A 14,475-nucleotide genomic window follows, 5' to 3' on the forward strand; every position below is an offset into this window, starting at 1 on the left:
ATTTCCAAAATTTAAGATAGCTGTATTTTCCTGTTTATTTTAAAAATTAAATGGTCTGTTAATCTGATTTGAATGCTGAAGTTCTGAGGTTAGTGTTTATATAGCAAACTTTCCTTTTTCTACTGTATTACATATTCTAGGTGCTCAATAAGTTTTTACTAATGGAAATAAAATTATTTTGTTAATGTATAATGACTGCTTCCCAGTCCATCCTATGAAAGCATCTACAAAAGAATAAAAGGCATGCTCACCCATACAGAAAGCATTCAGAAGCAAAACAAGCTCTTATATATAAATCTACAGGGCAATGTGAGAATTGACCAAGGATCTCCACCCACTTAAAAATTAGAAAAATATTAAAAGATTTCTCAATACCTCAAAAAAACCTTATATAATACTTTGACTTAACTGAACATTTCCTTAGAAATTCCTATGTTGATAAGATGATTTATTTAATTGAACCACCTACCTTGTTTTTTTTACAGTGATGTTGCTGCTGAGTTTCTCTAGTCGACATTCTCCAGTATCATGGTTAATAATCAAAATGCATTCTTTTAAGTAAGGTTTCTTTGAACCTTTGAAAACAGTTACTGGTGTAGTTGAACCCTGTTTAAAAAGTTAATTATCATTACTTGAAATTTATAATAAAAATTCAGTTGGGATGGACTTTGAGTTCTTCTGGTACTGTATTTCTCAATCCATGTTATACTTTAAGCAACTTACAAACTTAAAATTTACTAACCTGGAACCAAAAATTAAGGTTTAAAAAGAGATGGTGAAAAAGGCTAAGTTCTCAGAGCTGCTATCATTGTGGAAAGGGAAAAGAAGAGGTACTTACTCTAACCCTAAAGATTTGTTCCACTGGTCTATAATGGGTAATAGGAATTGAATCTATTATAAACATATATTTTACATGTAAGGAAACAAGCCTTGAATTATATTTCCTATACCTCTTCTTCCTTCCTAAATTTAATTTTTAAAATCTGGTATTTTCTTAGTGGTACTTCCCTATGCAGATTAAGGAAAATAAACATTATAAAGTATAACTGTTATACACTAAACCCACTGATTAACTGTAGCATCCTTAAGAGTGAGAACTAGATATTATGTGCTTCATGATATAATTTAAGATAAAGTGCACATCATCACACATACTTTTTTCAACAAACAAAAATTCCAAAAACTCTAACTCTTATCAAAGCTCAAAGAATATAACACTGATTAAGCCTTTAGTTGTATACCTATCATTTATAAGAAATATGGTAAAGAGAGAAACAAGTTAAAAAATACTAGATGGGAGTAATTCTAACCAGTTTCTCAATAAATCATTGGAATAAAAAGGAGAAGGGACATTTATAGAATAAAAGAGGTAAGAAATACAATATGAAAATCAATATGGGAAGTAGGGCTAGGGATGTGGCTCAAGTGGTGGAACACTCACCTAGCATACATGAGGCACTGGGTTCAATTCTCGGCACCACATAAAAATAAAAAATAAAGATATTGTGTCCACCTAAAACTAAAAAATAAATATTTTTTAAAAATCAATATGGGAATTAAAAAATTTTTTGTAGTTGTGTAGATGGACAGAATGCCTTAGGGGTGGGGGGAACAGGGGCACTTGATCACTGAGCCACAACCCCAGTCCTATATTGTGTTTTATTTACAGACAGGGTTTCACTGGGTTGCTTAGTGCCTCACTTTTGCTGAGGCTGGCTTTGAACTTGCGATCCTTCTGCCTCAGCCTCCTGAGCTGCTGGGATTACAGGAATGCACCATTGTGCCGGCTTTATTTTTTATTTGTTTATTTTTAATGTGGTGCAAAGGATCGAACCCAGTGCCTCACACATGCTAGGCAAGCACTCTGCCAGTGAGCTACAGCCCCAAAATGTGAATCTTACTTGGATTCTAGTTAAGATATTTTAAAGACAAGTGTCTTTAAAAAAAAGGACATTTTCAAGGTTATCATGAAAACGTGAATATAGACCAAGTATTATTGTTAAGTGTGATAATATCACAGTACTTAGGGAAAGATAAGAATGTCTTCTCAGTTGAGATGCATTTAAAAAATCAAAATAAGTAATGGCATAATGTCCAGGATCTGCTTTAAAATATGCCAGGGGGAAAACATTGGTAAGGGAATAATTAGTAGTGATAAGTACATGGAAGTTCATTATACTATTCTGTCTTTAAAAATAAAAGATTTAAAGAAACCTAGACTATTACCAGTAATCTATATCTACCTTTGTGCTCCTCCCTATCTTTTGTTATGCCACCTGTAAAACTGAAGGAATTTTATGTTTATCATTCTCTTGCTTTATTCCACATATCTGTACCTCTAAGTAGAATATAGCTATCTTATTTTTGAACTTTATAAAAGTGTATTACATTTTTAAAACATTAATTATAATGATTTTATCAAATAAAATAGTACTATTAGATCAGGTGAGGAAAAGATGATTTCCAAAGATTAAAGACCTGTCATTATTAAAGCATACAATCAATAGAATTTACTAAGTGGCCACTTAAGAAATAAGTTAAGAAATAAGTTTAGTGACTGAGAATGCCATAACTGCAGGGAGAGGAGGTAGATGAGTAACTTGTGGAAAGTGTAGAGTGAAAATGACAAAGATTTTAAAATGAGGGCTTTGTTTTGATCTCTAAGACCAGAGTGATCTAAGGAAATCAAGAATCAGAGCACACAGATGAAGACACATCTGGGCTGGCTCTAAAAGGGTTAGGCATGGAGCAATTAGCTGAATTCAGAAGCATGATCATGACAAAACAAACTGGGTCCACTTGGCTGGCAAGTTAATTTTTCACATATATTGGCTGAAAACAAGTGAGTAATATCTATCAAAATAGCAACCTAAAGATTCTCAAGTTACAGTTAGTAAGAGATTTGTGCAATGTTTTTCTTAAGGATGTTTTATTATTACCTATAATGGAAAACATTTTAGAATTACAACATATTATTGTACATTGAGCTCCTGAAGAATAAGAACTGGGTCATTAATTTTAAAAATTGTTTCCAGTGCCTATAGAAGTACCAAGACCTTTACAAATGCACATGAATGTTAAATACAAACACCACGAACAATTTCTCATCCTAGGTCACAAGTTTTCATAATCTCTGTATTTGCTTTCTATGGTTTAAACAAGTTTTACAAATCTCAACTTTCTTCCTCATTGAAATGAACACCACTAGCGTAACCTTAAGCCTTAATTTCTTCCCATTCCCTTACAGTACCAGGTAACTAAGAAATATCTGGACCATCTTTAAATAACTATTGAATACCTCCTACTATTTCCATGTTCACTGCTATTATCCAATTTCGGAACCTAATTCATTACTTCATTTAAGTTACTGTTCTTTCTCTCTTGTTCTAATTTTACTTCCTACTTTGCTGACAAGAAAATCTAATCATATTGTTCCCATGGTTAAAATATTTATGTACTTTAAAAACCTTATGCACTCAGGATAAAAACCATAATCCATAAACCTATACATGGGGTCCTTCATGGTCTTCTTATCTCCTCTCCAACATTCTCAACTTGCCACTCACTCTTCACAAACAAAGAACTACATATAATTGATTTGTGTGTGCTATAGTTTAGATCTGGAATGTCCACAAAGGCCCGTGTGTTTAAAGGCTTGTTCCCTAGACTGGCACTTCTGGAAGGTGATGGTAGAACCTTTAAGAGTGATCTCATAGGAGGTCTTCTAATCAATGGGACTCCAGTCCCACCTCTTCCTAGCCATGAGGTGACTGTTTTTTTTCTGCCATGTACTTCCACCATGATGTGCTACCCTTAGAACAAAGACCTAAAAGCAATAGGTTCACTTGATCATGAATCAAAACCTCTGAAAATGTAAGCCAAAATAAAATTTTCTCTTTATAAAAAAGTTAACTATCTCAGAGATTTATTATTGTAACAGAGAGCTAACATAGGAAATGGTACCAAGAAGTGGGGTCATTTCTGTGATTATACCTGAAAATGGTTTACAGGGGAAGTTTGGAAAAGTCTGAAGAAGCAAGCTACAAAAGTCCTAGAATGCTCTAAGTGGAGTATAATGGGTGATTCTGGTGGAGGCTCAGAAGACCAGAATGCTGACAGAAATGTGGACAGTAAAGATGATACTGGTGAGGTTGCATATGGAAATGAGGATTCTGTTGGCAGCTGGACTACAAGCCATCACTGTTAAATCTCAGTAAAGAATTTGTATGCATTTTATCCATACCCTGGGAACATGTGGGATGCATTTTGAGATGTGGTTCACCAATTTTAAGGGAACAAAAGTAATATCCTGGCTATAGCATGGGTATTACAGGCTGCTGTTAGCCTGATTTACAGTGAAAATCAGGAACAAAAAAAAGCAAACCAGAAATGGAAAATTTGCAGTCTGGCCAGAAAAGTAGTGCAGTTAAAGATCCAGTTGAGGAGAATGCAATTGCTGAAGAGATTGGCACTGTTAAAAGTCAAATGCTTTGCACTAGGACAAAAGGAAAGAAGCTTTAAGGTATCTCAGAAATCAGCTCACCTGAACAGTAGGCCTTGTCGTTTTGGGTTTTGTTGGTATGCAGAGTCATGGGATTGTGGGTCATACAATGCTTTTTTTTTCCTTTTTATTTATTTGTTTATTCGAATTAGGCATATATGACAGCAGAATGCATTTTGATTCATTGTACAAATGGAGCACAACTTTTCATTCCTCTGGTTGTACATGATTTAGCATCACACTATATTGGCAGTCATACATGTACTTAAGGTAATGATATCCATCTCATTCCACCATCTTTCCTGCCCCCACACCCCCACTCCTTCCCTCCTACCCTTTGCCCAAAGTTCCTCCATTCTTCCCTCTCCCCCCCCCCCGCCCCGCCCATTATGAATCAGCATGCACGTATCAGAGAGAACATTCGGCCTTTGGATTTTGGGGATTGGCTTACTTCGTTAGCAGGATATTCTCCAGTTCCATCCATTTACTGGCAAATGTCATAATTTTATTCTTCTTCAAGGCTGAGTAATATTCCATTGTGTATATATACCACAGTTTCTTAATCCATTCATCTATTGAAGGGCATCTAAGTTGGTTCCAGAGTTTAGCTATAGTGAATTGAGCTGCTATAAACATTGATATAGTATGCTAATTTTAAGCCCTTTGAGTATAGACCAAGGAGTGAGATAGTTGGGTCAAATGGTGGTGCCATTCTAAGTTTTCTAAGGAATCTCCATACTGCTTTCCAGAATGGCTGCACCAATTTGCAGTGCCACCAACAATGTATGAGTGTGCCTTTTTCCCCACATCCTTACCAACACTTATTATTGGTTGTATTCTTGATAATTGCCATTTTTATCGGAGTGAAATGAAATCTTAGAGTAGTTTTGATTTGCATTTCTCTAATTACTAGAGAAATCAAACTTTTTTCATGTATTTGTTGATTGATTGTGTATCACCTTCTGAGAAGTGTCTGTTCAATTCCTTAGCCCAATTATTGATTGGGTTTTTTTGGTGTTACGCTTTTTTAGTTCTTTATATATCCTGGAAATTAGTGTTCTATCTGATGTTCATGTAGTAAAGATGTTCTCCTACACTCCTTTGCTGAGAAGCTTTTTAGTTTGAATCCATCCATTTATTAATTCTTCATTTTTATTTCTTATGCTTTAGGAATCTGGTTAAGGAATTCAGAACCTAATCTAACATGATGAAGATTTGGGCCTACTTTGTCTTCTATTAGGAGCAGGGTCTCTGGTTTAATTCCTAGGTCCTGGATCCACTTTGAGTTGAGTTTTGTGCATGGTGAGAGATAGGAGTTTAATTTCATTTTGCTGCATATGGATTTCTAGTTTTCCCAGGACCATTTGTTGAAGAGGTTATCTTTACACCAATGTATGTTTTCAGTGCCTTTGTCTAATATGAGGTAATTTTATTTATGTGGGTTTGTCTCTGTGTCTTCCATTCTATATCAAATTGGTCTACATGTCTATTTTGGTGCCAATACCATGCTGTTTCTGTTACTATAGCTCTGTAGTATAGTTTAAGGTTTGGTATTGCGGTGCCTCCTGCTTCATTCTTCTTGCTAAGGATTGCTTTGGATGTTCTGGGTCTCTTATTTTTCCAAATGAATTTCATGATTGCTTTTTCTATTTTCATGAGGAATATCATTGGGATTTTAATAGGAACAGCATTAAATCTGCATAATGCTTTTGGTAGTATGGCCATTTTGATGATATTAATTATTTCTATCTAAGAACATGGGAAATCCTTTCCATCACCTAAGGTCTTCTTCAATTTCTTTCTTTAGTGTTCTGTAGTTTTCATTGTATAGGTCTTCCACTACTTTTGTTAGATTGATTCCCAAGTATTTTATTTATTTTTTGAGGCTATTGTGAATGAGGTAATTTTCCTAATTTCTCTTTCAGAGGGGTTATCACTGATATATAGAAATGCATTTGATTTATGGGTATTGATTTTATATCCTGCTACCTTGCTGAATTCATTTATTAATTCTAGAAGTTTTCTGGTGCAGTTTTTTGGATCCTCTAAGTATAGAATCATGTCAGTGGCAAATAATGATAGTTTGAGTTCTTCTTTTCCTATCCTTTAATTTCTTTCATATAATTGCTCTGGCTAATGTTTCAAGGACTATGTTGAATAGGAGTGGTGAGAGAGGGCATCCCTGTCTTGTTCCAGTTTTTAGAGGGAACACTTTTGGCATGCAGAATCAAGAATCATGGAGTTGTGGGTCATAGAATCTTCCACTGATTTAAAGGAAAGCTTGGGAATCTCCAAGCTGTGTGTGGAAGAATCTCAGTCCCTGACAGGAGTTATTTATATATATGTAACTTTAAATGATAAGACTATACTGTATAAAAATGTAAACTGTAAGCTCTAGATACTCTTGACATGAAGATATTCTGCAATGTATTGTTATGTTGGCAAAACACGGGTGTTTAGCCAAGGTAGAAGGGAAGGGCAGTGGAAGGGGGAAGGAAAAAGTCTTATTACTAAGGGACAATAAAAGTATTCAAAAAAATATCAATTAGCAGAAATAGAGAAAAAGAGGAAAAATAGTGGAGGAGCTTCGTTTTCATATAAAAACAGAATTACTTGCCTGATTATGAATACTGGGATAGGAATAATAATAGTCCCAAAGTAAGGGAGAAAAAAAAAGAAAAAAGAGATACTTTGTGAAACTAATAAAGAATTAAGAAGTTAAGATGACAGAAATGATAAAAATCAATTATATATCAGGAGCTGAGGGAATAGTTGAGTGGTAGAGCACCTATTTAGCACGTGAAAGGTCTTGAGTTCAATCCCCAACACAAATAAATAAATAAAATATAACGAGGCTAAGTAAGATGATATCTCAGTAAGATCTTCTGGTGATTTTCCCCCATAGACACACCAAGTTGAACAGCTACTCACACACAAAACTACTTTAACAAAAGCTAAGGAAATCAGGTGAGAAACCAAACACCTGCTCTTTTTAATTTCTATTTTTAGTTGTAGATGGATACAATGCCTTTATCTTATACATTTTTTTTTAAATGTGGTGCTGAGGATCGAACCCCCAGTGCCTCACACATGCTAGGCAAGTGTTCTACCACTGAGCCACAACCCCAGCCCCATGCACCTACTTTCAATAAAACAAAATGAAAAGACATATTGAAATCAGGAAGGAAAGAGTTGCTTATATCACCCTATCCCTTAACTTCAAGAGTGCAGTACGGAGAAGAGAGAGAGAGACCTCCTAATTGGGAGAGGAAAGAAAATTAAGTCTAGGCCTTCAACTTGAAACTCAGTTAACAGACCAGCTATGATGAAGCACAGTGCGAGGCAAAGCCCCCCCAATCCTCACCTCCAGGACAATATCCACAGACTGAGCTGCTGGAACTATGTTAGGCTAAGTAGCTGACTGCCTCCCCGACTGCTATTCCACCCTATAGCAACAGAGCAAAGAGCAGGACTCCATCCACTAGAAAACAGAGCACAAAAGATAGCACAGGGCTTTGTCTTGGAGCCCAGTGCCAGGTTCCTCCATGGTGTGACCTTGTACTAGGCAGAAACTGAAGTCCCCATTTGTAAGCCAGAGCTCAGAGGCAGAGCCTCTAGATTGGCTTCAGCAGTAGGCAAAGACCTTCGTGCTGTTGGGGCAGTTCTGAGTTTTTGATACATTGCTTCCAGCCTTGGAGTGAACCTGGGACACATGTACCCTCATCCTAAGACTGTACAGTCCCTTGCAACTTTGAGACTTGGGTATGACCCAGCTTAGTACAAGTCTTGGTGGCTAACAGACTGTTTCAACCACTCATCCCCCCAACCTTGGGCAGCACATCAGTGGTCACAGATGGGGCTCTAGGCTGTGCAGGTCCTTGTGGTTGTGAGACTCAAGTACAAACCAGCTTAGCCATCAGGGACAAGGGACTGCTTTCACCAACATGACCCCAAACTTGTGAAGTACAGAGTGATGTAAAACCTATTCCCTGTGCAGGGGATGTAGGGGAGGAAGAACAGGGTAGCAAGCAGATTTTGTCCTGGAACTTAGTGCTAGGCTGGTGCAACCTAATACTGGCAATATTCTAAAGGCTGTGGAACAGCCCTAGCGTCAGAGGAAGACATGCTCCAGTCCACTGGACTTCTTCTCCAGCTAGCATCACCTGGTAACCATCTTGGTCCACAAGTCTACCTTAGCAACAGGGAGCCCATAGCAGTGTGGATCCAGCGTTGCGCTGTTCTTGGCAGAGTGTAGGGTCAGGGTGAGATACAGCTTGGCAGCACTGGTGTCCACAGGTGTGACACAGGAGCCTGGGGCTGGTCCATCAATGTTGACACTTTCTAGAGCTGGGCAGAATGCTGCAGAGTTGATCACAGGCTGTGAACTGTGAATGAGGCATCCAGACCTACCTTGGCCCTAGGTTGAGGCTTGTGGACCCAAACTAGTACTTCAGGGTACTCTCCTGATTCTTTCTGAACAACATACCAACATTGTATTTGGGACAAAACTGGGTTTAGACTGCCCTCTGGTATTCCCTGAAAATCTGGATCTGAGTGCCACCTAGTGCTGAAATATTAAAAATGAATACAGGTGCAGAGAAAATAGGCAACCTGTTTAGAATTTCTGAAAAGATAGGCACAAATAAGTCAGATTAGGAAAACTGATTCTTCAATGCCCAGGTGACATCATAAGCCAACGAGTATCACAGCTTTCAATAAACCATGGCCACACCTAGAACTCATAATCTGGTGACAGAAACTGACCAGATAGTAATCAGTATGGGAGAACTCTCAGAGTATTTAAAATGGCTGTTATAAGGAAATTCAATGAGCTTAAAGAAATTAGAGAAACATTTCAATGCTCTAAAAGAGAAACCTAATGAAGAGATAGAAGCAATTTGTTAAACAATAAAGCAAAATTTTAAGCTGATACACTCAGTAAAACTAAAAATGCTATAGAAGGCATCAATAGCAGGACAGATCAAACAGATTAAATTCCCCAATTAAAGGACATACAGTGGTAAAATAGAACCCAACTATATGGTGTTAATGAGAACTACTTTCCCTCTAAGAATACACATGGATTGAAAATGTTCAACATCTCTAGGAATTAGAGAAATGCAAATCAAAACTAAGATTTCATATCACTCCAGTCAGAATGGCAGCTATTAAGAATACAAACAACAATAAATGTTGGTGACTGATATAAGGAGGCTGATTCATAGAGGAGTAGGGAAGGGGAGCATGGGAGGAATAGATGAATTTTAGACAGGGCGGAGGGGTGGGAGGGAAAGATAGAGGGCAGGGGATTAGCAAGGATGGTGGAATGTGATGGACATCATTATCCAAAGTACATGTATAAAGACACAATTGGTGTCAACATTCTTTATATACAATCAGAGATGTGAAAAGTAGTGCTGTATATGTGCAATAAGAATTGTAATGCATTCCATTGTCATTTATTTTTTTAAAAATCAATTAAAAAAAGTGTTGGTGAGGATCTGGGGAAAAAGGCACCTTCATACATTACTGGTGAGACTGCAAATTGGTGCAGCCAATATGGAAAGCAGTATGAAGAGTCCTTGGAAAACTTGGAATGGAACCACCATTTGACCCAGCTATCCCACTCCTTGGTTTATACTCAAAAGGACTTGAAAACAGCATACTATAGTAAAGCAGCCACATCAATGTTTATAGCAGCACATTTCACAATAGCTAAATGGTGAAACCAACCTAGATGCCCTTCAGGAGATAAATGGATAAAGAAAATGTGGTATATACACACAACAGAATATTATTCAGCCTTCAAGAATTTGAAATTATGGCATTTGCCAGTAAATGGATGGAACTGGAAAATATTATGCTAAGCAAAATAAGCCAATCCCAAAGAACCAAAGGCTAAATGTTTTCTCTAATATGCAAATGCTAATTTACAATAAGCCAGGGGATAGACATATTTTGGACTGCATAGAGGGGAGTAAAGGGAGGGGAGGGGTAGTGGGGTAGGAAGGATAGTAGAATGAATCAGACATTATTACCCTATGTGTATATATGATTACATTACCCGTGTAACATGACATCATGTACAACCAGACAAATGAGAAGTTATACTCCATTTATGTGTGATGTGTCAAAATGCATTCTACTGTCATGTATAACTAATTAGAATAAAAATATATAAAAATAAAAAGGATATTGTGCAATGATAAAATACACAATTTAAAAATGTAACCAACAAGATATTAGAATAGGATGCTGGTCCTAAAGTAGGCTAAAGTCTCAATAATGTGGTGGAGCTATTTCCCCATGTGTGCTAAGTAAACCTAATGAAGGGAACCAGACCAGGTTCATCTTGAAAGGGGTTTTGCCTAAGAATGTTGTCTAGTATGACACAGTAGCACATCATACTTGTAAAACCCTCATAAGCCCAGGGTTTGAGAATTAAATTTATAAACAGTCAAGAAAGTTATAAGAAATGCACTGCCTGCATAATAAGAGAGAGAGTAGCAAGTTTCCAGTGGATATATTCATGTAAGTCCCACAAAAGTACTCCACAAAGTGAAGAGTCAGAATTGAAAATAAGCCAATCTCAGAAGTGTAAATGACAAATTATTAACTGTTGAGTAAAGTGAAACTTTTCAAATTTGAAATTTTGAATTTATAACAACCATCTATAGAGAACTGTCTGTAGGAGAAAGAGATTTGTAAATGCCCATTATTTAACCAGCCTAACAGTTTTCATTTTTATTAATTTCTTCTATTCTGTAACAGCAAAGAAATTAGAAATTAGAAAAGAAATTGGAATTAGAAAATCTACCCTACAAAGAACCACCAGAATCTGAAGGACTCTACTGTGCTTTCTAGGCTACCACGATGATGAAAGCAAGTTCATAAAGAAAATACAAGAATCTAAATGCTTCCAATTAATAATTATTACATTTCCATATAATATCCACAGAATTAAAGATGCTAAAAAAAGTAAACCTCTTATTCACTTAAAGAAGTTCTTTAAAAGAAGGGGAAAACACTCTCACAAAGGTAATTTCCATTCTTATTTATAATTGTTCAAGTACTATATGCTCAGCAAAAATATATTTGCTCTTAGCATGGCAATTTGAACAATTCTCTTTCAACTGTCTAAATGAGTTACAGAAAAAAAGTTCAAATTAAATTATAGTGCATATTAGGTCCTTTATTAATCTGATTCCTAAATACCTTTCTATCTTCATCCCTTTTGACCTGGCCATAGAGGGATGTATAAGTAGTTCTTCAAATATTTTCTTTTGTTGCTGTCTCTTGGTCCATGTCTTTTTCTTTTCTCTAAAATGTCTTTCCCTCTTTCCTTCAACTGGGTAAGTTCAATTCACCTTCAAGATTCAGTGTATCCTGATGTCTCCTCCTCCTCCTTTGGTAGGGTTACCTTTCTTTTGTGCTCCTATAATATTCTATGTATATTAGAGACAGGGTCTCACTGAGTTGCTTAGCACCTCACTGCTGCTGAGGCTGGCTTTGAACTCTGGATCTTCCTGCCTCAGTCTCTAGAGCCACTGGGACAGAAATTTACAGTGTTTCATCTTGAAAATATATGCCCCCTATATAACTGTCATTTCTTTAAAAGAGATATTTCAATTGAGACCCTAACCAAACACATAGTAGATGAAACTCTAGATAAAGCAGAATAAGTGTAAATAAAAAAGAATCATACACGTAAGACTAATATAAGTTAATAAGAATCCTCATTTGCTAGGAGAGAAAAAGTAATGTAAGGAATGAGGATGAGAGGACTACAATTTAAGAAAACAATATTCTACATGCAAAGAAGAATCCAATTAAATTTTTTTCTGCAAACCAACCATAGTTGAACAATAAAAATGCAGTTCCAAACAGGCTAATAGTTCTTCATGTCAACATAAGGCTTTTCAGTAAATTTTAAAATTAAGTGACTGTTTTAGACTATTCTTCAATAAAGATCATGAAGCAAATAAGCCTTAGATTGCAGAATAAATTTCCAAACTATTTTAGAAATACCAGAATGTGAGCATTTTTATAAGATAATAATACAAAGGTTAATTTATCTACAACATTTCAAACTGAATTGACTTTTCATTTCTTTCAGATCCTATAGGAGCAAATGAGGAATATTCAATAAGAAACCCACTCCCCATTTAATTAGCCTTAGGAAAACCTTCAGCAGCAGCAACTAATACAGTCTGACATCAGTGGGTTCTCAATAAGTGGTGTTGGCTGATAAAAGAAAGAAAAAGACAGCAGACTAGAGGACAGACAGCTTACTATACCTCTAACCATGACAAACCATCTCATTGATACACAAAAGAAAATGTGGATGGACCAGCACAAAAACCACTCCTACTAAAAAATTAAAACAAACAAAAACAATCTCAAAACTCCAGGATTTTCTTTATATATTATAGTAAAAAGTTACAGTCTTTGTTTTCTCTGAGGATTGATAAAGTTAGTATAGAAGAACAAAAAACCCCTGAATACTAGGAAATTTCCCTGAAGGCAGATGGGCATGAGGTAGAAGGAAGAAGAAGGAAATTGGGAAATTATTCTGGATCCCTGCAGTGAGTCCAAGACTTTCCAGTTTAGGAGTCAATTTGAGATCAGAAAGATTGTTGGGTGTGGCACCAATCCAGGTCAGCGATGAAGGGCAAAATAACTGCCACAAGGAGGTCTACTTCCAGAATCAACTATTGTGGCTTTGAAGCAGCTGAGGAAGATCAGACTTCACAGGACTGCACCTGGACCCACAGCCCTCATGACTATTCTGCTATGTATTTAAATCCCTGCTATGTATTTAAAAACTGACCATGGGAAGAAAATAGAATAAGGATAAAAAGGCTAAGGGTAGCTTTGTGGGTGTGGATGATGCTGAGGGTTGTTCTTCAGCTAGTCCTGATGATGATGACAGTAATGAAAGCAATAATATAGTATAGTGCTCAGATTGGAACTGAGGTCAGGACCAGAGGTAGAGTCAGGCCAAACCTAGACAAATCAGGATGTCTAGAAACAGGCTTCCCCTAGTTCAGATGACATTATTTTGTCCCCTCAAGAACTACAGAAATTTGCTTTGGTTGAGATGTCTGAAAAGTCTCATATTCTTATAGAAGCATTACTTGCTCTAGATAATAATGCTGCTTATATATTTAACAGATATTATTTGTGATCCAAGATTCTCCCAACTATTGCAAAGATTCTCAATATTCAGGATCTGTTGTTAAAGAATTTAACATTCTAAATAACAAGTGTGAATGCCAAAAATTAGTGCACGCTTAAGATACACAAGAATCAAGTGTGTTATGACACATCACTTCTCACTTGAAATCATCTGTACAGCTGGCTGGACTAAGATTGCTTATGAATAAGATTGTTAATAATGAGTAACCGTATATGCTTGATAATTCCATTTCAAACTTTTTTCATTTATTTTCGGTCAGAAATGAAGAAACTAAACTTTAGCTTTTGGAAGTCTTTTTAAATTTGGCTGAAAATCCAGCAATGACTATAGAACTACTCAGGGGCCAATCTTCACTGGGTTCCCTCTTTAATGAGAAACAGAACAAAAATATTATTCTAAAAGTTCTGGTCATTTTTGAGAATGTAAATGATAATTTTAAATAATAAGAAAATGAATCTACCAGAATCAATTCAGTGAAGGTTCACTTTTATTTTATTCTTAAAAGAATTTCAAGTGTGGACTGATAAGGTATTGGGAATAAAAAGGCACCATGATTGCTTGGTGAAAGTAAAAGTCAGACAATTCACAATCAAACTGGGTATGTATATGTTCCCAAAGAGCTAGAAGTAACTTCTCGGCGTTGTACTTTAGAAACAACATATATTATAAACGATTCCTTTGCTCCACCTCGCTTATATGGTAAAGAAATTCTTTCAGTCACTGATTTTGAATAATGGACACCATGTTGTATTATCAGTGCTGAATATTTAAACAA

General features: G+C 36.2%; 1 protein-coding gene and 1 pseudogene across 3 annotated transcripts in view; one reads left to right on the forward strand and one right to left on the reverse strand.

Annotated features, from left to right (window-relative positions):
- Eaf2 (ELL associated factor 2) overlaps positions 1 to 14,475 on the reverse strand; it is a 42,539-nt gene that overhangs the window by 18,516 nt on the left and 9,548 nt on the right. For 2 of the 3 annotated variants that reach the window (XM_027936160.2, XM_071615295.1), the window contains exon 3: positions 470 to 606. The exons of the other annotated variant lie outside the window; for it this stretch is intronic. In XM_027936160.2, coding sequence (XP_027791961.2) covers positions 470 to 606 — 137 coding nt within the window. The remainder of the gene's footprint in view (positions 1 to 469; positions 607 to 14,475) is intronic. 3 annotated transcript variants of the gene reach the window in all.
- Positions 13,321 to 14,388, forward strand: LOC114093379 (armadillo repeat-containing X-linked protein 3-like; annotated as a pseudogene).

This window comes from Marmota flaviventris, chromosome 8 (genome assembly GCF_047511675.1).
Source record: "Marmota flaviventris isolate mMarFla1 chromosome 8, mMarFla1.hap1, whole genome shotgun sequence".
NCBI classification, from domain to species: Eukaryota; Metazoa; Chordata; class Mammalia; order Rodentia; family Sciuridae; genus Marmota; species Marmota flaviventris.